The sequence below is a fragment of the Pteronotus mesoamericanus genome, unplaced genomic scaffold, assembly GCF_021234165.1.
Source record: "Pteronotus mesoamericanus isolate MK-2021 breed Mesoamerican mustached bat unplaced genomic scaffold, CSHL_Meso_final contig_192, whole genome shotgun sequence".
In the NCBI taxonomy this organism is placed as follows: domain Eukaryota; kingdom Metazoa; phylum Chordata; class Mammalia; order Chiroptera; family Mormoopidae; genus Pteronotus; species Pteronotus mesoamericanus.
The window spans coordinates 274,547-300,269 of NW_026555082.1; the positions used below are offsets into that span (position 1 = coordinate 274,547).

Here is a 25,723-nt window from a genome sequence, read left to right on the forward strand (position 1 = left end):
AATTTTTTTTTTGTTTTCTATTTTATTTAGCTCTGCTGTACTCTTTATTATCTCCCTGCTTCTGCAAACTTTTGGCTTAGTTTGTTTTTTTCTTTTTATAGTTCCATGAAGTATAAAGTTAGGTTGTTGATTTGAGATCTTTTTTTCTTTTTAATGTAGGTGTTTATGGCTTTAAGCTTCCTTCTTAGTACTGCTTTCTTCATACTCCCTGAGTTTTAGTATGTTTTGTTTTCATTTTCATTTGTCTCCAGGTGTTTTGTAAATTCTCTTCTTTCCCCCTAAGATTTTATTTATTCACTTTTAGAGAGAGGGGAAGGGAGGGAGAAAGAGTGGGAGGTAAACATCAATGTGAGAGAGGAACATCGATTGGTTGCCTCTCATACGCACCCCAACTGGGGACCGAATGAGCAATTCAGGCATATGCCCTGACTGGGAGTTGAACTGGCGACCTTTTGCTTTGCATGAGACACTCAGACACGCACGTCAGGACATGTCTTCTAAATTCTCTAATAATTTCTTCTTTGACCTATTGGCTAAGAGCGAGTTATTTAATTTTAAGATGGACTTTTTAAAGTAGTAGATAGTGAAAAACAAATGAGATTTCCTTTTTTCCTGAAGAAAATAGAATTTTATAATTCATACCTCTTTCTATATTTGGAATTTATATAAATAATTTTTTTCAAAGCAAAAAAAAGTAACAATATGGGAAGTTATTACCTAGCTGCCACTTATAAATACATTGATTCTAGATTGAGTGTCCAAGAGTCTTGGTTTCTATTGTAGAATGCAGTGACTCATTTATTTTTTTCCCCCTCTGGCTTTCATGGGCTTCCATGGATGTGTGTTCCCGTCCATATGGAAGTTATAAACCCAAACAGTAGCATCTGATTGTTATTCTGTGTTTGTAAAGTTCCTATAGATCTCTTGTTAGGAGAGAATTTTGAAAACAGAAAGCAACCGGGCATCATAAATATTGGGATTCAGACAACTTCCCAGCACTTCCAATATGTTTACAACTATGTAGACATTTTTCTGTAATCAGAGTTCCAAATTAACGGAGCTGGAGCATCTGTGGCGAGCGGATGGGTATGTGTTTGTTTTCTTTTCTCTGGGGCTTTTCAGCCCGGTGCTTAAGAACAAAATCCCCTTTGGAGATTGTCCAGGGCCTGGTGGTTGTGCTTTGTGTTGCCAATTAAGACTTCGATCTGGGGCTGGATGTGGACTCCTCGGGAGAAGCTTTGTTTCCATTAGTCAAAGGAAAAGAGGCGGAGGGCCCGGGAGGACTGTGTAGGTCGCACCTTGCTCGGTGGGAGTGCTGCCCTGACAATAGAACAGCACCCCCGGGTTCCACGCGGAGACTGTCGCTCATTCTTTCCCTCCCCGAGTGGCGTTTTACAATGGGACAGAGCTGTGTGAAAGAAGAGAGATCAAGACGACAAAACTGGCACAGAGAGAGAGCATTATTTTGAACTCGCTCTGCTCGGAGTGTGAGACAGGATGGCCAACAACTCCTGCTCCCCGACAGGCAGCCCACAGTCCTTTGGAAAAAACGGTTGCCCTTGTTAGAGTCGCAGCTTTTGTAGATGCACCGAAGCCAGATATGTATCGTTCGCGGTTTAAAGAATAGAACAACAAAATCTGCTGTTAGTTTTTAAGAAATGATTACGTCTAATATTTTCATCACTGAGATCCATTGAAACGTAGGTGTTAAATTCGTGCTTTGCGCCTGTTACCAGCAGCAGAGCAGAGATGGACATGCTCCATTGCGGACAGAGGATGCGGCGCGGGCACCTACCCCTGAGTCAGGAGGGGCCGGCTCCTCGCTGCGCTCAGGGAGGTGGCCTCACTTGGCAGGAAAAACAGCTTCTTTGGGTCCGTCAGATTCTCTAAGACCACCAGCCTTCTTAGGAAATCACTTGCTTTTTGCCACAATGGTACGTCTTTCGACAGTGAAAAAAGAAGAGCATTTCTTAATTCCTGAAGCGCGCACTCTCGGTCCGTCAGATTTAGCGTGCACCTTGTAGGACAAAGGCCGAGTGAGTCCTGGTCCCGTGGGGACTCCCCAGTGCCCATCACAGTGCCCAGTGTATAGTCGATGCCTGGGAAGTATTTGTTGAGTGGATAATTGTTTTAATCTAGTGTTAGTCACCCCGGCTGCCATGACATCGTCAGAAAATCTCTCATCACACATGATAGCTACCTGTCAGATTTCTGTTTTTTCTACTGTAAAGCAATTGGAATCATTTTGCAAAATTTTAGAAAACCAGTTCTTGGTCCCAAGTCACATACAAAAGAAAGACCCGATTATAGCTTATGACGCTTAGAGTTATCAAACCCGAAGAAAAAAGACTGCCGCTTTTTTCTGGTCACCAATTTCCCCGGCAGAAATTTCATTCTGTCTAAAATTTAGTTTACATTGTCAAAACCTGCTGAATGCATGTCAAAGTGTAAAATGGAAAGAATTGTGACATGTTCAAAACTTAGGTTTTTGGTTCAGGAGGGTAGCAGAGAGCAGAAGGAAGAAGAAGAAGTGCTGGTATCAGGCATTTCCACACCAAAAATCCTTTGCTTGCCTTAAGCACTAAAAGGACGTCTGTGTGATCGCGCAGCCTCCCTCACAAGCCAGGACCCCTACGGCTTCCGAAATAAAGCGCATTCTTTCCCCCGGCCATCCGAGGGGACACAGGGTCTGCGATGGTCCGGCCGGTGGTCTCGGGCTCCCTGTGGGGCGTGTGCAGTATCACTCCCTCTGGTCACCCCTGCCTCATCTTCAAGCTTTATTTTCTGGCTTTCAATGCAAATGTGTGAACAACAGGCACCTTGAAAGAGCTTCGATGGATTACACGCACGTCTGTCTGCGCAGACCACGAAGTGTTGGCACTTGCGCGTGTGGCTGTGGGGGCAAGTCCCAGCTAGGAGAGCAGGATCGCACTCCTGCCTCTTCTGCTTTGCTTCTGTGCGGCTCGCGCGTAGATCGAGCAGGTCTGTGCAGACCGAGCAGCAGCACAGCCAGGCGAGGGCACTCGGCGCTCCTCCGTGAGCCTGGCTGCCTCCACCTCGGGAGCCTCCCCGCCCCTTTTACACTCCACTTAGAGATCTGACCCCTTGCCTCGCATCCATCAAGTCTCAGGCCATGCAACTGTACTAATTATTGCCGTTGGTGGGATTTTTAGATGTTCAACAGGTCCTCAGATTCGGGTGCTGCGGTGTCTCGTGTGAATTGCAGGTGGGCCTCGCTAGGGGGCCCAGGAGAGAGGGCAAGGGCCCCCCAACAAGTGGCTTTCTGCCTGAGTTTGTTTCCTTGTCTGTGAAATGGGGTGATGATACTTTTACAGGGGACTTGTGAGTTTAGGTTAAGTGACAAATGTCAAATGCAAAGCCCTTAAGACGCTCCCCTTGTGGCTGCCGCTGTGGTTTCCATCACTAATACTCCCTATGAACCCTCCCAGGCACCGGGCTGAGTATTAATTACCTGGGAATTGGGTTTCAGCTCTTTAAGGGTGCTTTACACAAGTCTGTTTTTTCCCAGCACCTTCTGTGTGACCGAGTATTTGAGCTGGGAGGGGCCTTCGGGGCTATCCATCCCCACTGCCTCCACTTTGCAACTAAAGAGAATCCATCTGTGACAGGGACCGCGAGCTGGAACAGGGAACTCCTACTTGCCGAACGGACTTCTATTTTCCTGGCATCTTTCAGGTCATTTCATCCAACTGCGAGGTTGAATTTTTTCATTGCAGTGTTCGGATGAGAAAGCCGAGGCTCGAGTTTCAGGAACTTGTCTAAGGTCCCTCAGCAAATCAATAACGCCTCCAGCTTGTGAGAAGGCAGCTCCTTCCTCTGCCTCTTAAAGGCGCAGTCCGCCGAACAACAAGGTCGAGCAATTGAAGGACCTGCTGTTCAGGGGTATGGGACTCCGCCATTAACTTGACCAGTGACCTAAAATACTCCAGGACTCTGTTGGTTGGTTTTTAGTATTTATGGAATTTATGGAGGAGACATTGGTTAATAAAATTATTAGGTTTCAGGTGTACAATTCTGTAATGCGTCATCTGCATATTGAATTGTGTGTTCGCGAAGTCTCCTTCCATCGCCAGTTTACCCCCTTCTGCCCTTGTCAGCCTCCCTCCAGCCCCTCCCAGCCTTTCAGTTGCTGTGAACTTGCTGTGAACTCCCACAAGGACCCTGTGGGCTGCCCGGCGACTGGGGCCTCAGGGCCTCGAGTAATCGGGACAGAAAGACCCCTCTACGTCGCGTTAGCTTGGTGTTTTTCGTCGTTGGAAGATCCTGAACTTTAAGCACAAAGGTTTCTATAATTTTAAGACATCAGTCCCAAATCTCAGAAATGGCATGCTCTCCTAAGATCTGTAATTTCCTCGTCCCCAAATTGACCGTTCTAAAAATTCACATTTCGACCTTAAGGCACGCCCATGCTGATCCCAGCTGGAAGAGAGGCCCTGCCGTCCCCTCCCCTCCGCAGGAGCCCCACCCTCCCTCCTCCCGCCCCACAGCCCCAGCACCCTGACTGTCCCGCCGCACTTCCTCCGTCCCTGCCGCCTGCCGCTCTCCTTGTCCCTCCCTCCCTGTCCCTCTGGGTTTCTCTGCCTCCTCCCACTCCTGGGGCAGAGTCCCATCCTCACGTGGTGATTTCCTCCACGTCTGTGGTTCAGTGACCGCCAGCCGGACGGTTCCTGCTTGGCCACCGCCTGGGCGCAGGCCTGCAGGGTTATCGCCCCCGACACCCCCCCACATGCGCCAGACGAGGCCCCTGCCCAGGTCCGGGCCTCTTCCTGCAGCCCCGGCCCTGACCCTGCCCGGCTCCCAGCCCCGCTCCCGTCTTCCTTCTAGAGCGAGTGCTAAGTTAGAGCACCTTGTGTCCCTTCATTTAGTAGATATTTACCAAGCTTCTATACCACACAGTGCACAGGAATGATACACGAGATAAGATCTCAAGAAACGTGTGGCGGATCACGAAAATTTTAAAACTTTGCAGGGCCACTGCTGATCCAGTGACGAGCTCCAGGAGCAGGACAGGGTGCCCGTGCCCTCCCCGCCGGGCGCTGTGCCTTCCCTCCACGTCGGGCGCTTCCCCTCTGTGTAGCTACTGCACGTTCCAGCCTCTTGTCTCTCCCAGAACGTCAGCCTTCAGGGCGACTTCCCAGACGTTCCCCGGCTTCCAGCCACTCCTTACCCCGCTCCTTTCCCCACTCCTTACCCCTCACCGGGAAGGGACAGCCAGGGCGGGTCCGCCTTGGGCCAGCCCGCAGTGTGTGCGTTCTCCACTCCGTGTAGGGACGATTTCACAGCGCGAGTCCGGGACGTTTTGAGAGTATGTTTTTCAAAGCTGGAGACAGGGACACAAAGGAAGGACTTAGGACAGAAGCAACGGGGGAGAGGCTAGGCAGGGCTGTGCTGGCCCCCCGGAAACACCAGAGGAAGGAAGGGAGCCACCGGCTGCGTGGACTCAAGAAGGAGGAGTCACAGTTCAGATGCGGGCTAAGGTGGGGTGAACCTCGGAGGAAAGGGGCCTGGGACGGGCTGCTGCCCCTCGGCTGCAGATCTCGTGGGGACCCTAGAGTTTAGGAAAAAGACAGTTCATGCCCGAGGAGGAAGGGGAGGGGAAGGCGTGGGTGTGCTGCTGGCTCAGCCCCTTCGAAGGGCGCTCAGCTGCTTTCTAAAGGCCGGAGTCCTGGGCAGGCCCCAGGGCGGGTCTCCGCAGAAGGTTCCCCAGCTCTCCAGGTGTGTTCTCTGGTGTGCTGATGTACCAGGGTCATTCACTGGTCGGCTTTACCTCCGTCTTGGATTTGGGGTTTTAATTGGTGTTTTTGTAATCATTTATTGCCTTGACTTTCTCCGCCCTTGGGTTTGGCTGGCACTAAGTGGGTGTCTGTTATCTGTCTCTGACCAGCTCTTTCCTCACCGGTCAGAGAAGCGAGGTGTGAACCACTTGCTCTCCAGTGTCCTTGGTCGGGGGAGATAAGGCCCTGCGATTTCCTGGCTGGCGGCGAACGGCTCCAGTCATTCAGCCCCGCGTGTCTCACCCCTGGCTCAGTCCCCCTTTTCCCACTTGTCCCCTGATGTCCAGTTGCCCGGCCTCGGCTCCAGCCTCCAGCCTCACAGAAGGACGCCGAGCGCTGCCACGGGCGCCGCCCCCAGCCTGGGAGGCCTCGTCACCACCTGTGGCGTCCCACTGCGTCTGCCCCGTGTGCGCCTTCAGGCCGCAGTTCTTCAGCATCAGCACCACTGGCACTCGGGACTGCGTCCTTCCCCGTGGCCGCCCTGGGCATCGGCAGGGGTGGAGCAGCGTCCCTGGCCTCTATCCACCAGGTGCCAGGAGTAGCCTTCTCCCCCAGCTGTGACAACCAAAAATGTCTCCAGACGTTGCCACGTGTCCCCTGGGGCAGTCACCCCTGGTGGAGCACCGCTGGCCCGAGCTAATGCCGGCTCAGGGCAGGGTCACGCCCCGCTAAGCCCCAGGGTTCTCTCACAGGGTCGTGGGGTTCTTACCTTCCCGTTTCCTCTGTGACTTTGAATTGTGCCAGCTGCTGTCGTTACAAGAGCATTGGGAGAAGCATTGAGTCCAAGTGACATTCTGGAAAGTTTTTTGATCTCTGTAGTTAGGACTTGAGAAACAATCTGTCTTTTAAAGATTTTTTTTTTATTTGCTTTCAGAGAGAGGGGAAGGGAGGGAGAAAGAGAGGGAGAGAAACATCGATGTGCAATTGCCTCCCGCATGCTCCCTGTTGGGGACCTGGCCCGCAGCCCAGGCATGTGCCCTGACCGGGAATCGAACCTGCAACCTCTCGGTTCCTGGGCCAGCACCTAACCCACTGAGCCACCCCAGCCAGGGCCAATCTGTCTTTTAAACATGAACGTGGAAACATGATGCTCTGTGTATATGTTTTTATGCTCAGCATAAAATAAAATCACTCTGTTAAGGATCTCGTCATTTACCTCTCACTTCAGCACCATCAAGCGGACCAGCTCTTCTGAACGCGTGTCTCCTGGCGGCCGCAGGGAAAGCTACGGGGATTCCAAAGGCAACCGGAACCGCACGGGCTCCACCAGCAGCTCTTCTAGTGGCAAAAAGAACAGCGAAAGGTACAGGCCCTGCATCCGCAGGCCCCGCCTCCGCAGTCCCCGCTGGCCAGGCGCTTTGTCCCCCAGAGAGGAGCCCAAGGTCCCTCGCACGCACACAGGCTCGGGGCTCGGGGGGCCGCCGGGGCCCCGGCTGGGGTGCTTGCTGTCCAGCGAGAGCGTTGGCGCGCGAGCCCCCAGCACACTCTCGCAGCCGGGAGCAGCGCCCGCGGGCGGCCGGGCCTCCGCCGGCGCTGCGGGGTCGGGGGGGGGCTGCTCTGAGCCCCCACAGAGGGGCCCGCGGTGTTTTCAGCGCACCCTGCCGCCATTCAAAAGTTAATGTTAGTGGGTCGTTTAAGTTCGTCAGCAGTATTTCCTCAGACAGAGCAGGTGTAAAGTTGTGCTTTTATGATTTGTCGGAAACTATTTTTAACACTGAGCTAATGCGAGAAGTAGGAGCCATTTTATCCCTGGATTCATGAAATGCACTCACTCCTAATTTTAGATGTTTTCTTTGAAGTTAGTGTGTGATGGATTACGACAGATATCTATGAAACTAATAAGAACCACTTTATGAGTGAAAGCTAATTTTTGGCATTTTAATTGCTTTTTACGTTTAAGAATGTGTTGTGCGTACGAGACCAGTTTCTCAGTGTATGTTATTCCTAATGTACTTTATTCTGTGTTTTTAATCACTGTGCTTTAATCTTATTCTCTCTATTGAGCAAGGCTTAAGGAGGAATTTCAGCTTCACAGGCTAAATTCTTTTTTTTTTTCCTCCCCCAAATGTTCATGTAAGGAAAAGGCTTAGTCATCAAGCAATCAGCTCCAACCCACAGGCTGTAAAATTTCCAAGTTTGTAAATCCGTCATGTTCCAGTCCTGTAAAGGAAGCTTAAGTGCGTTTTCAATTTTATTCCTAAAAGATCATCTTTTGTAGAAAAGAAGCAAGCACTTCTCCCATCTATAGCAGGTCAAGTCCCCAGTCGATTAATGTCTCAAAACCACTGGCTTGGGTTCTGTCTTCTCACTTAGATTATTCGTGCTTCTTATCAGAAGATTATGCTAATTGGGTGATAATACCCTGGAACTAAGGCCAATTGGTCACAATGGCAACAGCGTGTGAGTACAGTGAGTACAGGGGGTACGCAGTGCGGCCTTTGGGCGCCTCCAAATTCAGAGTGGGCTAGCCAGCTGACCTGAGATGCCTAGGTCTTGGCAGCTCTTAACAGCTTGGCCCCTGCTCTGCACATCTGCCTTTTATTAAGAATTTCCAAAAGGAATCTGCATTGTGCAAACTCCAGATCTGTTTTATCTTTTAAATCCTAAGACTTTGGTAAATGTGCTGCGTAAATATTTCCATAAAAGATATTTACAGAGGGATTTCTCCTTTTTTTATAAATGCCACCGTAGGAAATTTTGATTTGGAAATGAGGGCCTGAGTAAATTTACGAATCATTTTCTCAAAATAATTTAAGCAATGGAACACGTCCGTTTAAAAATAAATTCTTTGTCCCATGAGACTAGTAGAGGCCAGCATAGCGCTGAACTGGCTGAGCGGCCCACACCTAAAGAGGGTCAGAGGGAAAGTCCCTGCCTCCTCTTACGTCATGGCCGGGACGGACAGACACCTTCAGGGGTCCAGAGGAGGTGACTCAGACAAGAAGAGGCAGCAGCAAAGAAGCAATAAAGCGAAGGGCAGGTTGGTGGCTCAGTCGCCGCCGGGCCCCTTTCCGCCATCCTTGCTCTCCGTCCCCTGTGAGTGGCCTGCTCCAGGGCACCTCCGAGCGGGGGCTCGCTGACCGGCTCCCCTGGGCAAACGAGTGTGTGCCCACGGCTCTGGGATGCTGTCGTACACTTTAAAAGGACGTCCTTTTTTGGTCAGTGTAGGCCAAGCACCCCGGACTTAGCAAGACACCCCGGCGAGGGCGCAGGCTCTGGAGTAAAAGAAAGGTCTCGGTTTCCAAACCAGTTCTGCCACTTAACTTCTCGGAGCCCCAGTTCTCCCCTCTGTGAATTGGGATTGCGTATCTAATGCCCTGGAATCTCTTAAGTTTATGAGAAATGGTGGGAACACCCCCGGCACGGCACGTGGCACTCGGGAAACGGGCGTCACCATGGCGGCCACTGCTACACGGTGAGACCTGTGTGGGGCGGGCATCCAGGCTCCGGCCCTTCGTCTCCCCCGCTGGTCAGGTGAGCCTGTTAGTCTCTTCCCTAGTCGGACACACACACAGAGCATCCACGTAAGTGACACGGGCCTGTGGCCTCCACCTAGATTTTGGCAATATCTAAAAGTGTTTCGGTGGAAATGAAATATTGTCAATCCTCATGGTTCTCACGGTTGTTAATGACACATCAGAATGAGCTGGTCTGTGTTCATTGAAGTACATCAGACAGAGAAAGACAAATACTGTATGATTTCACTTACATGTGGAATCTAAAAAAACAAAACAAGTGAGTAAGCAGAACAAAATAGAAATAGACCCACAAGGAAAACAAGCTGCTGGTTGTCAGGGGTGAGGAGTGAAATTGGAAAAAAAGAAAAAGAAAAAAAGGGACCAAGGCACCTTGACACTGGGCTTAGGGCGCCAGTCCTGAAAGCCAGGCTTGGAGGGGGCGGGGTGGGAAATGAGACAAACTAGGTCACATATAAAGGTTCAAAACACAGACTGGCTTGAGCCTGGCCGTCACACTATGGCTGCCAGAAGTCTGCTTACCTTTAAAAAAAAGAAGCAGTGAGCTGGTGTGTCCTGCATAATCAGGAAGCTCACAGGTGTGCGCGCGAGGGCGACGCTGGGGCAGGAGAACGTGGGACCTGTCCCCATCAGCAGCGGAAGCGGTCACGCCCCTGGCAGCACCAGTCACTGCTCGGCTGCCACATAGCTCGCGACTCCCTCTCGCCACAGGCAGACCTGTTGTGAGCACGCAGGACGCTTTGGCGAAAATTAGAAAAAGGCCCCTCTCACACGAGAAAAACAATTCCACATCAATATGTCTATTTCTCAGTAACAATAATTACAGCAAGTATAAAGCCAGTCCATATAAATTGTACAAGTCTTACTGTTGAACCTAAAATAATAATGTTTTTTTGAGATCTCAACATTCGCATTTTCTAAGATGTAATTCATTTAAAAATTGTTACGTTTTGCTTTCATAGAAACTATGTACTTTTAATAATGTCAATCTTCTTGTTTCTATATCTCATTTCCTTTAGAAATGATCACTGGATCTGACAGTCTTTCATGTGACATTGTAGACTTTTATCTTAGAATGCTTAACATTTTATAATACTTGGCTGGTAATAAGCCACAAAATAAATAACACTTAATCCTTGCACTGACAAAACTATCAGAAAAACAAAAGCAATATATGGCAATGTAATATTTACTTTATGTATTATTGATAGCAAATGAATATTAATAATTATATAGTGGTTCATATCATAATGAAGTACTTATTAGATTCAAATAGGGAATTGATAGTAACATTTTGATGAACTATCTGGACTGTCTAATGTAGCCAGTATACTAATCCAGCAGGCATTTTTTTAATTTGAAAAAGTGTTTTATTTCAGATATTCAGTTACTATTTAGAATGCACAATTTATGATAGATGTTGGACTGATAAACTGTTTCAGTTATAAAGCTGGTTTCCCCTTTATAATTCTGCCCGGAAGGAGACTTACCTACTTTAAAAAAAAAAAACACTTTGTTTCCGTCAAGCAGTTGTTCTAATGGGCTGATTTAACAAGAAACCTTGTTGTAACAAACATATAAATGGCCTGTCTTTGGAGTCAATGTAATTTAAGAAAAACTTCACACTAACAGTGAGGATGTCGGCGGTGCGGAAACGGCCCCTCCGACGCCCTCTTGCCTTGAACGGTGCCTGGCCTGCGCGCCAAGCCAGCTGCTCTGAGTCACCTCCCTGGAGCTCCGGCATTGAGCAAAGCCGTCCTCGGCAGGACGCCTCGAGGCCCTCAGCTCTGGTGTCACTTCAGCCCCACCGCTGACAGTGCCCTCTCAGCCGCGTCCTCAGCCGCGGGCCTGGGCCCTCACTTGTGCCCTGAGATCAGACCCCTCTGACACCTGCTGTTGCTGGTCCCCAGGAAGGGTTTCTTTCTTTCTTTCTTCCTTTTCTTTCTTTCTTTCTTTCTTTCTTTCTTTCTTTCTTTCTTTCTTTCTTTCTTTCTTTCTTTCCTTTCTTTCTTTCTTTCCTTTCTTTCTTTCCTTTCTTTCTTTCTTGAGGTAACTTATTTATTACACACACAACATGTGTTTTAGGAAACCCAGATGTACAAAAAAGAGGAAATAGAAATCATCTATAATCTCTGAGAACTCACAGCTAACATTTTATTACATTTCCATCTGGTTTTGTTTCTAGGGTGTAGTGTATAATTTTGACGTAAATTACACTCTTCCGCATGTGTTTTGTAACCCTCTTTTTCATTTACTCTATGCCCACGTCTTTGTGTCAGTAACTGTGCCCTGCCACTGTTATTTTAGGTGGGGATCATCATTATCCTAGGCAAATGCACTTTAGGTTGATGTTCACTTACCAACAGGTTTTTTGAATACAGTCCAACCAGCCCACCATCTAGAGTGATGCCTGGCACGTAGTAGGTACTCAGTAAGCATTTGTTGAGTGAATCTTTTTCGCTGCAACCAATATAACAAAAACGATTCAACTGATCAGGTGATAGAGCCGTAACCAAGGGTTGCTCCCAGCTCTGCACCTTTGTGTTGTGCGACTGTGGACAGGTCACTTAACGTCTTTGGGGTTTTCCTCTGCCCATAAAGACAGTGCCGGCCCCCGGGGTTGTCGTGAGGGTTAAGTAAGATCCCATACGTGGAATCCTAAGCATGGAGCTTGCCGCCTCCTGGCACTCGGTGAACGGTAGCTGCGAAGGCCACTTTCTCTCCTCCTGGGTGTTAGAGCCGACACGCACGCATGTCGGCTGGCCCCGCGCCCCGCCGTGAAGTCCCAGTCCTCTTCGGGGCAGATCAGAACCTTCCACCTCCTGCTCCTGCCCTCACCCCCCTGGAGAAGAGAGGGGCCAGAAACCCTGGATGTCTCTGTCACCCTGCTCATTCGGCTCCACGGCCCCTCCTCACTTATTGAGTACCTACTATGTGCAGAACACAGTGCAAGGCTTGGCGAAAGGATTTGCACATGAAGATTCATTCTCTCAACAAACGTTAATGACACATGCAACTGAAAAGGGCCAGTTTCCTTCATTTCCAAGGGACTCAACACAAACCAGTGAGAAAATAGACAACTTAATTAAAAAATGGGGAAAGAGTTTGATCACATAGTTCAATGAGAAATATAAATGCCAATTAACTAACGAAAAGAGGATCAACTCAGTCTTAAAGAAGTGCAGCCCTGGCTGGTGTGGCTCAGTGGACTGAGTGCCGGCCTGCGAACCAAATGGTCGCTGGATCAGTTCCAAGCCAGGGCACAGGCTTGGGTTGTGGGCCAGGTCCCCAGTAGGGGGTGCTCAAGAGGCAACCACACTTTGATGTTTCTCTCCCTCCCCTCCCCTCTCTCTAAAAATAAATAAAATCTTTAAAAAATGCAAACCTAAGAAGATAGCATATTTAGAAAAAAAGTATTATAAAATCAAACACAGATGCAAAAGAACATACAAATGCATAGCTTCATGAATTATTATACACCTCCTGGCACGCAGCAAGTGGAGAGTTTTCCCTTTCTCCTGAGTGACACGTGTGTGTGCCTGGAAATCCGGTGGGGAGGGAGGTTGGCTGTGCCTGAGGACTCCAGCTTGCGCTTCCAGGCCCAGCGTGGGATGCCCCCTTCTCTGGGGGGCTGCCCTGGCCCTCCAGGGTGAAGCAGGTGGCCCTATCCTTGCCCGTTCGCTTGGTCTGGACCTGGGAGTCCTTCCCCACACCCACCCCGCACCCCCCACCTGCTGCCCTGCCCTCCCTGAGCTCAGGGTGGGAGACGCCGTGGCGCTTCTTACTCTTTGTGCCTCTAGCATTTCGTACAGCGCCTGGCGCGCAGGAACTGCCCGATAAACAGTCATTGAAAGAATGGAAGGCTGTTATCTGTTTAATTTAAAACCATTTAAGAAGTATGTAAACAGTACCACCTATTGGTGGATGATTTTAACACTACAGTTTAGATTCTGAAACATACTGCACTGGAAATCAAATGATTCAAATAAGACCCCCCCTTTTTTTTTTTAATTGAAGAGATTGTTTCATTCTTCAGCCCTGGGGTCACTTATCCTTTAAATGTTCAAATAATAAGTGCCAATATTCTTTAAGTTGTTTTAGTTCTGAGGCTGTTAGGTGACAAGCCCAGAAATACGTACAGACTCTCGTCAGTGAAATTAGGAAGAGGAAAGTAGTATTGATAGCACAGCCCTGGGCACTTTGTCACACGGCTTAGTCGGTGCTCCCAGAGCCCCGTGCCTCTCAGTGGTGCGTCCCCGCTTGGTGTCCGCGGCTGAAGGGAGCCAGAGCTTGTGGCGGTGGAGCGACTTGCCCACTCGGCGCGCGGGTTAGCCGACCCAGTGTCTGCACTGCTCCTGCCACGGTGTGCGGAGGCACTGGCCCGAAAGGTCTACGACACGGCAATTTCTGTCCCCAGTAGAGTCTCCAGTGGCTTCTAAACATTTCAAATAGGTGTCTCCTAAATGACCCTATTTCTAGTAAAAAGCCACTTGGAGAAATTTATGTAAGGAATCTTCACTGACATAATAGAGCATTTCAACTTCCAGCAGGAGTTTTATTTCTTCATGTGAAATCCTTTTCAAAAGGAGTCATGGAATGTGCGCTGAGGGCCAAGGTTTTTGTAGACGACAAGGACGCTGGGAAATTAGATGCGTGACTTCACAGTGGTCTCCTTGGTTGACCCTTATCAGTCATTTTCAAAAGCAAGTATCTCTGCTGAACAGCATTTGGCCCCCCTCAACTCTGCTCTGAATCCCTGTCGCATAAGTGACCCACATGTCAGGGCCAGGCCCCTGAGCCCCCCTTTGGCAACTTGGGGTAAACGAGGTCACGGACGCAGTGGAGCGGCGCAGTCCCACGCGGAGGGGGAGGGCAGTGGGCGCTCTGGGAGGTGGGGCCCAGACACGCTATAAACAGCCAGTCGGCACTGCGGCACGTGTGTGCTCCATCAGACAGAAGGAAAGCCAGCCGCAGTGGGGCAGTCCCTGCGCCCAAGGCCACCGCGACCGTTTGCGGGGTTTGGTAACGCGCGACTTAGATGGCTGTCGCTGCTTCGCGGGTGTGAGGGCGGGCGTTGTCCCTGGTCCGGCTGCATGGTGTTCTCCTGCTGCCTCCAGATGCAGCCGCCGGTCCGGTGAGGGCGCCAAGCTACCGGCTCCTGCTTAGTGCTTGCAAGAGGCTTGGGGGAGTCTGCCGAACCCACCAGCTCCAGGGAGCATAAGCCAAGCTCCTGCAGCCAGCCTCCTGCCAAAACACAGCTGTGAAAACCTCCCGGGTTGCAGCGCTGTTCACTCTGCAGATACTGGCCACAGCCTAGTGTCAGAATGGCCAGGAGGAGGGTGTGCTTGCCGGGGGGGGGATCCTCCTCCTCCTCTGGGCTTGCTTCCCACGCAGGGACGCAGCCTGGCGACACCTGTACCGGCTCCTCACTCAGAGAGGGACGGGCGGAGTCTCCTGGGGCCCCAGAGCTTAGCCCCCACCCGCACGGAAGCCCACCCTGGCTGCCGGACCTTGCCACCACGCTCGCCCTGGGGAGTCGGAGACAAGTCAGCGACCCCCGAAAGGCACCCTACCAGGCGCATGCACAGCCTGCTCACCTCTGCTGAGGTCGAGTTCTGGAGGGGACACGTGTCTGGGGCACGGCTCCGGCTCACCGATTGTGACTAGAGGTCACCGTGTCTTTAACGGTGGGTCGTTGTTACCCTCGCCCGTCCTGTAGGTCTGCCCTCCTCTGGTTGGGAAGACTCGTTGTCATGTCGTCAGCCTGCCTTTGTAAGACTTGTACACGTGTGTGGAACTATCCCTTGGTGCAATGGCGGGGATATTGGATGCTAGAGTAAACACAGTATTTTTTTCCTATAAAAATGTAACGTTCTAAATGCAACATTGCAATAGCTGCATAGTGTGTTTTTAAATACAGTAGATGAAATGATGCGTCGTTTAGAGTGAGCGTTAAGCAACGTGAGCACTTTAGAGCCGCCGGGCACCCGTCTGGGTGACCTGACCTGGTGCCCGCGGCCGTGTTTTCTGGTCGGAAGTGGAGGCCTTTTCCCCTCCTCTCGCACAGCCTCAGCTTCGGAAGCCCACGGGCTGCTGGCTCTTGGCATCCGGGTCCCCCTGCAGACTTTTCTTTCTAAGGAGAATGTAAGACACAGTTGCCCGTGCTGTGTCCCAGCACAGGTGCTGGGTAACTCACTTCCATGTTGGTGGCTTCGTGTCTTTCTCCTTCTATGATCAGATGTCCCTGGCATCGCGTCTCTGCGGTGTGTGCCTTGCGGTCTCCTCTGTAGCTTTCCTCCTCAGGTGCCCTTGCCCTGCCCACGAATCTAATAATACAGGGAATGTGGAGCAAAGGCTTATGCTCCCACTTAGAAAATCACACGCATGTCACTCCCCACCTGCCCCCGCAACGAGAACAAGCCAGGCGGTCTACAAAATCGTAGCTGTTTTAAACCAACCAAGCAGTGTGATGAACTGAAGTCCAAAAGCAACAAGCCCGGGCTTAGGGAGACCCGCCCCGAGGCTGCCTGTCTCCGGCCAAGCTGCAGGAGGACGGGCGAGCGGCGGAAAGCTCGGGGAGTCTGGAAGGGCCGCGTGTAGGCCTTAGAGTTCCCGGAGCCCCGGGCACAGGGGCGCCTCCGCACGCCCCCCGTTGCCACAGAGCACTTGGGACGAGGCGCCAGCAGGGCAGGTGCTGAGAGTCGCCCTGCCCGGGGCCCAGGCCCACAGGCCCACGGTCATCTGAGGGCAGAGCAGAGAACCAAGAGAGATCGTCCCCACTGCGGGCCTTGCACAGGTGCCAGGCTGTGGTCACCACCCCTGGGGGAGGAGTGGGAGAGCTGGCAGGGGCCCCAACAGCGGGGTGGCTGAAGCGGAGCCAACACAGGAGCTCCTGGCAGGTGTGGGGGACGGCAGGGACAGGGCGGCTGAGCCCAGGGACTCCGGGCGGAAGTGCAAAGGGGTCAGTAGGTCCTCAGTAAGCCAATGCCAGGGCGCCGTTTCCAGTGACCAGAGGTCAGCGCAGGGAGCAGCCCCTGACTGGCGCAGCTACGGGAAGCACACGTGACCGCGGCACCGCCGCTGCTGCAGCATCAGCAGGCCCCCGCGGGCTGCGCGAAATCACCCGGACATCCGGGGCGTCGCTTACCACATCGTGGGACTGAGGGTGGCGTCTCTCCACGTATTTCAGGTTTAAAATGAAGGCGAGAAGGGGTGCTAGGTTGAAGCCTGCCCAGGAGTATTTTTTAAAATGTGCGCAAAGAACCTGTGAGGTTCCCGTCCCTCCGCAGGCTCCTGTTCCTCGTGCCCCTCAGGCGCAGGTCCCTTTATCCACGTCTGTTCCACGTCAGAGAGTGGGAGGCCACTTGGGAAGCCGGTGGCCCCATGAGGACAGCGTGGGCGCTGGAGCCGCACAGACTCGGGGTCAAGCACTAGCTACGTGTCCGGACGGGGCCCACACTTCTGGCCCCACCAGAGCGCCCCTTCCTGGTCCAGCGTGGGGCGTCCCCACTGGGTGCGGTCACGGGGGAGCTGTGCCCTCCGGCCTGCGGGCTCCTGCTGCAGGCTTGTCCTGTCGAAAGCTCGTCTCTGGGCATGGCCTCAGTCCACCTGTGGCCTGACCATGAAGGCTTTGGGGTTTGGCTTCCACGCTGTGGTTAGGGGGTGGTCTCCGCCTGGCCGAAGTCCACAGGGGTCCCCCCATCTCTGATGAGATGCCCCCATTCTTTCCTATTCCCTTCCATAGCACCCTCTGTCTGGAACCCTTTAGCTTTACCTACGTTCTTTAAACAGCCTGTCAGAAGAGCGTGGGGAAGAAACCGAGCCGTTTTCCGAATGCAGGGAGGTTCCATCTTGATGAGCCGGGCTCTCTCCTCCTCCAACATGCGCTCGATCAGAGGGAGCCAGCGCCACCTCGGGGGTGCAGCGGGGCCGCAGCCCCTGCGCCCGGCTCTGGACACTGACTCACAGCTGTTCCTCCTCGCAGCCGCAGGGTTCTGCTCTTCTTGTTAACGTGTGTCACTCACGTGGCACCCGTGTGACAAACCAGCTAGCCACCGTGGGGTCTCCGGTGCATGCGATCAGCCTGCCTTTAAAACCTGGTTCTCTTTTCTCCACAGCAAACCCAAGGAGCCCGTCTTCAGCGCGGGTAAGTCCGATGCGACCTTTGTGCGGGTGCCCCTCACTCACCTCCCTGGGACTCGGGGCGCAGACAAGAAGCAGCTATTCCGGGGGCCAGCTCTCGACACACAGAACTTTGGGGACGGACTGTCTGCCTGTCCCCGGGAGCCTGCTGCTCAGATCAGAGAGACCGCCCGTAAAACGGTTGTAAAAACTAACCCTTTGCTGGCCCCTTCTAAAAACCGATTCAAGCTACGACCACGAGGAAGGGACAGGCCACTACCAATGCCGTAGGGGTGACCGCCTTCTGGCGTCTCCAGGCCACACTGGAGGAAGAGTTGTCTTGGGCCACACATTAAATTCATTGCAACACGTAATCACACAAAAAAAAATCTATTAATGTTTTAAGTAAATTTATGATTTCGTGTTGGGCCACGTTAACAGCCATCCTGGGCTGCCTGCGGCCTGCGGGCCACGGGTTGGGCACCCCCGCTAGGGATTTCTAGGTTAACAGGCCTCCGCTGCCTCTGTGAGTCCCACTCACAGGCTCCTGCCGTCAATATTTGCATTTCTCTGAAAAGTAAAGTTTCTGATGCAGCAAGTTATAATTTGCCTAAAAGTAACTTTTTTTCTTTTTCTGTCTTTGATCTCCTAACCTGCAAACTAATAGTTCACATAGACCTTTCCGTAGATCTTTTTGTAACACATTTCATACTCAGGTAGAAGCTATTTTTAGAACATCAGCTTTATTTAAAAGCGCATGTAAAGTGCAAAAAGAATTGACAAGTATGTCGTTGATTAAGTCCATTCACTTAATTTTAGTTTTCCCAGGTTTTTCCTTTAGTTCAGAATTGAAACAAAGAAGTCAGAGTTTGGGGTTTACAGCAAGTGCTTTAGTGTCTATTTCGTTTTCAGGAAGCAGGAAGTTACCGACAATTAATGGCCACAGGCCTGCGGAGCTAGGCTTGCTTGTCGGATTCCCCGGCACGTGTCCAGGCCTTCGTGCCAGGGGCCGGTGGCGCCGGCCACCGAGAGCTAGGGCGCGCCCGCGGCAGGCAGGCAGGCCCCTGCAGCGCTCCACGTCTCTTTATCTAGCCCTTCTGTCTCTGTCTCCGAAATCTCAAGGGAAGCGCCGGGTGACACACTGCAAAGGTAGGCCGCCTCTCGGAAACCTCATAGCTCTCTGAGCAAAGCTGTGGCCCAGGCTCCAGAAACTTCTTTCATACAGGCAAACAGGTTTTCTCCTTGTATGAAAATGTTTTTGTGATGCAAACCACTTGGATTGAAGTTAAGCCACTGAGCATTGACTTGGATGGGTTTTAATAAGTAGCTGTCATTTGGATCTCGATTGATTATTGGCCGATCACAGGAACTTTCAAAAAAAAAAAAGTCTGTGTAAACCTTAAGAGAGCTATAGGACAAGCCTGGATGTCCACTGTTTGACGTGGTCTCCTGCACCGCTGCTGGCCTCGTCCCCTGGCGCCTCTGAGTTTGGTGGCTGTGTGCTGTTATCCTAACACGCCTGAAAAAAACATGGCTTTCCCTCGCTGCATTTTGGTTTTAGATGTAGAATGTCTGAGTTACAAGCACAAAACCATGCCAAGGCTAAATCCATCATTCAGATTTGGGCGATGAGGAAGCTTCAGTCGGGAGGACTTTGTGAACACCTAACCGCAGTACACGCAAGTAGAGGCACTTTGATTAAATTCACGTCCATTGACTAAATCCAGCCAGACGGGCTTCGAGTGCGCTGCAGGAGTGGCACTGCGTCCCCTCTACTCCTAACCCGCAGTCTGTGGTTCCGCCCTTCCTGGGGGTGGGCGGCGGTGCCCCGAGTCAGCTCTAAGCTCTGTCACAGCGGCCCTCCCTTCACACCGGTCAGTCTGCTGGGCGCTTCTGGGTTTCTAGGGAGCCACGTAGTCTGATGCCCTTAGATCTGGGTGAGGGATGCAGAAGGGAGGAGGTTTGAGGCCAGGAGAGGAGCCTGGGTAGGGGCCCAGAGCAGTGGATGTGTAGGGTGGCAGAGAGATGCTGCCAGCCAGAGAGGAGGACCCACGTGCGCTGGGTGGTTGGGCCGGGCATTTAGACCTCGGCTTCCAGCAAGAGACGGGTGCAGGGTTTTGGGTGGAGTCTCAGTGAAATCCAGTTTGGGCCTTAATGGGTTTGGCAGCAGAATATACGATGGCCTAAGGGACCCATGAGAGAGTCTGCGGTGACGGGGCCTCCAGTGGAGCTGGGGAGGAGGGAGCCCAGACCCCGGCGACTGGCACGCTGTGCAGGGTGCGTGCGTGCGTGCGTAGCATTAGATCCCGCAGCTCCGCTTCCCTTGCAGAGTGGAGGGTGTGTCACCTGCATGCGTCTGAGGCCTGGAGCGTGCGCCGCACGGTAGCAGACTGAGGAGGCCTCCTGCTGTGTGGGCGGCGCTGCATGAGGCACCGTTTGGAGCCCGTAGGAATGAGACTTACAAAGCTAATTTGTAGTTATGGTGCCTAACGGCGCTGTAGTGATTTCATGGCATTTCCTCACCACTCTCCTTCCGCGGGTGATGCTTCTCTGGAGTGACGCCCAGACCTCCCTTGTCCCAGCTGCCCAGTTACTGCAAGGCCACGAGGGCCAGGGCCTGGGCCTGTGACCCGCAGCGAGGCGCCGGGCGCCGGGCGCCGGGCGTGCTGAACCGCGCTCAGCAGGAGCTCACCGGGATTTTCTCTGGTCTTCTCCTGTCCCGGAAACACTGGCCAGAACGTCCCACGTTTCTTTTTCAAAGTCCAGAGTTACCTCATGTTGACATATTACTGGGTTTTACCCTTGTCCCCACAATTTATTAAAACATCAGAAGTTATTTTATCATGAAAACATTTGCGTTATAAAGTTTTACTTCCCAGTGTCCCCGCAGTGGGCCCTGTGCCCTTCTGTGCCCCGCTTCAGCTTCCCTTGGCGCGCCTTCCTTTCCGCACGCGACTGGGCGTGCGCGGCTGCTGATTTGGGGGGTCCAGTGTAAAAGGCACATAAAAAGACATTTTTACCTTCCAATGTAACAAGGCAATTTAAATGCTGAAGGGATATCTTGTGGATTTTGATATCAAAATTATATTTACATTCAACTCAGTAAAATGTTTCAGGGGATTTCTTGTGTTCACTGTAATTTGGGAGGGGCACCATTTTTTTCCCCTTCTGATAAGGAAAATAGAAGCCCCAAAGCCTCTCATGAAAAACTAATGGAATCTAGTGCTTTCCTGTTTTTTACAGCTTCTTTTATATTTTATGTCCTTAAGCAGAATGTGAAAAGCACACGAGGTGAAATTAGACATTCGCTAGAAGTCACAATAAAGGGCAAAGGGCGCACTTCTCCACCGAAAGGGCTGCAGAAAGAGCACCCACCTGCCGCATGCGGGGCGCCCAGCGGCTCACGCCTCTCCGTTCCTTTCGCAGACGAGGGGTACGTGAAGATGTTCCTCCGCGGACGCCCGGTCACCATGTACCTGCCCAGAGACCAGGTGGACTCCTACATCCTGGAGGCCAGGGCGGACCTTCCCGCCAAGAGGCTGAAGCTGGAGTGGGTGTATCCTCCGTCCATCGATCAGGCCTCCGTGGGGCCCTCAGCCGACGCTGGCTTCCGGCTCGGTGTTTAACTATAGAAGCTCGTAAAACTTAAGTCCTCTTAAGCTTCTAAAAAAAAAAATCCTCCCACTTAAAAAAATAATTTAACAAAATCAGCTATACATCAGCATGCAGAGGATTAGCAAAGGAGCTCCCTAAGAGCTACTGACTGTGGCAGACACTGGCTTGTCCCTCCTGACGGGATATTTGTGGTCCTCACTCAAACACATAGACATTGTCTTCCTGGAAAGAGAGGACGAACATGCTCTGTGGCTCTCTGAATGATTTTTTATTTTTTGGAGAGTTGTAGGAAAATGCATGACTTGTGTCTGGCCTGGATTTTAATTTCTCTGACAGAGTGAAATTAGTTAAAAGCTTTTTGAAAAGCAAGTTTAGCAAAACTAATCACAATGGGTAGACTTTGAGATTCTAATGAAAATGGATGTGCTGACTGTTTCTAACAGTAGCCATCCACACTTAGCTCTTCGGGGTCGGGGGAAGAGCCAGGAGCTTTACACTGTATACGCAGACAGCAGCGAAAGTACTGAATTTATGAGTGAGAAAGTGCAAATATCAGAAATTGAAACTATGGCAGGAAGTACTGAATTAATGAGTGAGAAAGTGAGCATATCAGAAATTGAAACTATGGCAGAAAGTTTCTAAACTGAAAGGAAGAAAGCGACACCCTGGAAGGAAGGACATGGACCCCCGCCGCCCCAAACCCAGCAGGGATGCAGCAGCCGCACTTCGGGTTAGCGCGGCCCCGCCGAGGGGGCGGGAGCAGTGAACACCCCTGTACTGCACGAAATCCCCATGTAGCGTAGATGTGCTAACACTTTGAAAATATAAAAAGCTCTCCCCACCCCACAACCTAGGCCACAAGAGTCTGAGCCAGCGCGTGCCGCTGTTCTTGAAACGGGGCGCCCGGAGCCTCTGCAGGAGATTTGGAAAGTGCAGACGCTCCCGAGGAGAACGCGCTGGAGGGCAAGGCAGCGGAGCCAGGAAAGGCTGACTTCCGTGTGGACTTTTCTGTTTCATTTGATTTTACTTTAGCTTTTTACTCGTAGTCCACTTCTGCTTCACTTTACTATTTTATTTAATTTGGAGGAAGCCTGCAAAGACCACCTCTCAGGCCATGCAGATTTTAAGACAGAGCAAAAAATCCTTAATTCACCCTCAAACACATATTTATTGAGTACCAGTTTAATGCAAAGCCCTGAATGCAAATTATGTGCAGTAGGTTTAGAAGAATTGCTACTGTATTTGAAATTAGGGAGACATATGCTTTGGAAATTTTTTAGAATTATCATCTGTACGAAAATGTATTTTTTATTTTTTCAGATTCAGCTGTCATAAGTGTCCCCTGCAACTGTTTTGGGATTTATTTAAGCACATGGAAGTGAAGTGACTCAGTTCCTCTTTAAGTCAATTGTTAGATTGGTGATATCAGATGTGGAAAGCATTATTCGAAACACATTTGTTCAACCTACTCCCTGTTTACATTTTAGAAAATATAAAACTGGTCTTTGCTCCAAATAAGTGGTATTTTTTGCGAGATTATTTTTTCACATGCAAGATCACAGGTTTTGCTCCCGAAGTTTTCAAGGTTTGGAAGTGTGCACACGCCAAAATCTTAACAGGTAGTTATCCCAAGGACCTGGGAGTGGTTGGAGCAAGGACCTAATTTTTTTAACTTTTATATACTCGTGTGTGTGTGTGTGTGTGTGTGTGTGTGTATGTGTGTCGTTTGCACCTTTTACAAGTACTTTTATAATGTAAAAGATTTAGCTCCAAGATTACAATAAAAAAACAAGTGTATAATGGACTTAATAACTGAGGTGTTAAAGTCAATTATCAGTATCTTAAATTTTTTGAAAATATTCTAAAACATAAGGAATTATCAAAGCTAAAAGCTTTTTCTGGAATAGGATTGTTAACCACACTACTTAATATTTGGAACAATAGTCACTTCTCATTTTCAGATATATTTTGTTTTCCATACAAGCTACAAAGGACACAAACTAGAATAGAGATTTGATTAAATTCCCAATCGTGATTCTAGAACCAGGCTGAGGCTCTCTCTTTGACCCGCAGCATAATGGCCATTTCAGTTCCCAGTTGTAAGTTTGTGTCTCAAGACGACAATAACATGAAGAGGTGACACATAACAGACTCCATTGGTCCTGTCACTCCTTCTAATTCCCGTTCCTGAGCCAGGCCCTCGCCCTTAGGAGATCAAAGGTTCAAGAGGGAAATGCAAGTGAACACACTGGTGGCTCTTGTGATAGTTCAGGAGGTCTGAGCAGGCGCGGTAACCGGAGATAAACGTTACATAAGAGAGGCGGCAGAAAGGAAAGGGAAATTTTGGTGCAAAATAGTCCAGCATGCTTGTGGAAGTAGTGTCAAAAGACAGCTTTAGGTGATTTTAATTCTAGCGTCAGGTGGTGCGGTTAGCAGAGCGTCATGGTCGTCAGCCTTCCAGAACGGCAGCTTGGCCAAACTTAAAGGCAGGGCAGGTGCGCGGAACTCAGGCATCCTCGTGGAATCCCACCAGCTCAAGAGCAACAACAGAAAAACTGCCCCTGCTGCTGCTTCCCAGGTCCAGGATTGATCAGCGAAATTGAAGAGTTCATCTCCCAATGATGTCGTGAATATCTGACCTAGTTCCCTTTAGCAAATAAAATAGTAGATTACCATTTTTGATCAAGCTAAAAAATTCATCTTTCAAAATATAAGACAGACTGTCTAAAAAGCCACAACATCGTATTAAAAATAGGCTCTCCCATTAAATCAGTGGCCATTTCCAACTTGACCGCCTGCCTACCTAGGGAGTCGGGAGTATTGGCACGATTTATTGTACAATTCAAGGTTATCTGAGTTTGTGACACTGATAGTAATAGTCACATATAGAGTTGCATTGCCTGTTGAATCTTATTGCCTGTTGAATAAAGCGGATGCTCTGTCAGCTCTTCAAAGGGAAAAACGTTTTGCCTTGACACACGTGAAGCTACGGGTACAGGGGCCGAGACTGCCGGAACAACCTGTACTTGCTCCCGACGGGCGAGACGGTGTATTTCATCGCATCCGTGGTCGTGCTGTACAACGTGGAGGAGCAGCTCCAAAGGCATTACGCCGGCCACAACGACGACGTGAAGTGGTGAGTCCCCGGGCTCCGGCTCGGCTGCACCCGCGAAGCACCGTTGGCAGAAAGGGCTCAGTGTCGGGACGTCCCTCAGGAGAAGCAAAGGGAGCCGATGAGAAGGTGGGGCCGTGGGAAAGCTCTTCCCCATGTTCTGTGCTGTCGACTGGCCCCCTGGCTCTAAGGCACCTCTTTAGTTTTCCATCTTTGTGACACATGATCTCAACCAACCGCCTTACCTGGACCAGTAGCTCCAACAGACCCCTGGTTAGAAGCCTTCTTAAGGCATCTCATGCTAACAGCTTCTAATTTGGGTCTTTTTTTTTTTTAAATAAAAATTAAAATGTCTTACCTCATGTTTATGGCTGGGTCTGCTGCTCCTATAATTTGTTCATAGCTTTTGGTGGGGTTTTTTGTATCATAGAAGGATGGACGGATGGATGAACGGATGGATGGATGGATGGAAGGATGGGTTTACATATTTCTAGGATGTCTTTGCTATCTGATATACTCAAAATGACTTCTTAATTAAGCTTGCAGACTAATTAGGTGGTTCTCAGATTGAAACGGTGTTTTCCAAGCTAAAAAAAAAAATGCTTTTTTCCTTGAGTTGAAAATTCTCTGGAGACGTAGGAATTAAGATGAAATGAAATAAACACTAATTGACTAAAGTCATCTGGGTGCTCAGAGAATTTACTGCGAGTCTGTAAGAAGTTAGGCATTATACCTGTCTTATATTTAAATTGTTAACTAGATTATATGTGATTAAGGAAAAAATAAAATTTGCCCTTAAAGAGCAGCTTTGTCATGACTGTTTTTTTTTAGCCTCGCGGTTCATCCCGATAAGATCACGATAGCGACGGGACAGGTCGCGGGCACGTCCAAGGACGGCAAAGTGAGTCACGTCATCGCTCCGTGTTTTTGTCACACACTGGTCACACAACAGAACGTTTTGCTGCTGCACAAGCCTGCTTAGATGTTAAGCACCCGAATACGTCTTAATCCCTCGTTTGTCTTTTATTGGAAATTGAAATTTTTACAGCGATCTTAAAAACCCTTTGCGGTCACCTTCATTTCAGCCAGTTTTTAAATAACGTCTTGCATAAGAGTTTATTAATTAAGATATTTACGTGCATGATAACATTAAAATATGAAGTGCACATTTAATAACTAAAGTAAAATCGTAATGAATAATTATTTGAACGTGGGCCTGTTGCCTCCCCAGCGATTTCAGGCCCCGCCTCCGCGACCCTGTCACTGGCCCTTGGCCTGCGGAGCGGGTCTGCGTGTGATCCGCCGAGGCCGCGGGGCTTTAGCGCATGTTCCGTCGGCGCTTCAGGGAGGCCCTAACTGGTGTTCGAAGGAATCTGAGGGGGAACTGGTGGAATTTAACAAATAAAAAACAATTCAAAACTGGCTCCCAGTTCCTCATTTAGGACAAGATGTGGTCATTGTCACGTCATACCCAAAACTCCATGTCACTTTTTTGATACGTACCTCAGTATAGCATATTACTGATCTGAACAATATGTGATCTGAAATTAATTACATGAACTACTTCCATTTTTATCAATATGTTTTCTTCCAGCAAGCAAGAG

General features: G+C 50.2%; 1 protein-coding gene across 6 annotated transcripts in view; it reads left to right on the forward strand.

The window, feature by feature from the left end:
• EML1 (EMAP like 1) overlaps window positions 1–25,723 on the forward strand; it is a 138,798-nt gene that overhangs the window by 92,743 nt on the left and 20,332 nt on the right. For 3 of the 6 annotated variants that reach the window (XM_054567714.1, XM_054567709.1, XM_054567713.1), the window contains exons 4-9: window positions 6,964–7,098; window positions 17,389–17,417; window positions 18,485–18,541; window positions 20,819–20,948; window positions 23,994–24,143; window positions 24,951–25,020. In XM_054567714.1, coding sequence (XP_054423689.1) covers window positions 6,964–7,098; window positions 17,389–17,417; window positions 18,485–18,541; window positions 20,819–20,948; window positions 23,994–24,143; window positions 24,951–25,020 — 571 coding nt within the window. The remainder of the gene's footprint in view (window positions 1–6,963; window positions 7,099–17,388; window positions 17,418–18,484; window positions 18,542–20,818; window positions 20,949–23,993; window positions 24,144–24,950; window positions 25,021–25,723) is intronic. The other 3 variants (XM_054567712.1, XM_054567715.1, XM_054567710.1) reach the window with 2 other exon arrangements.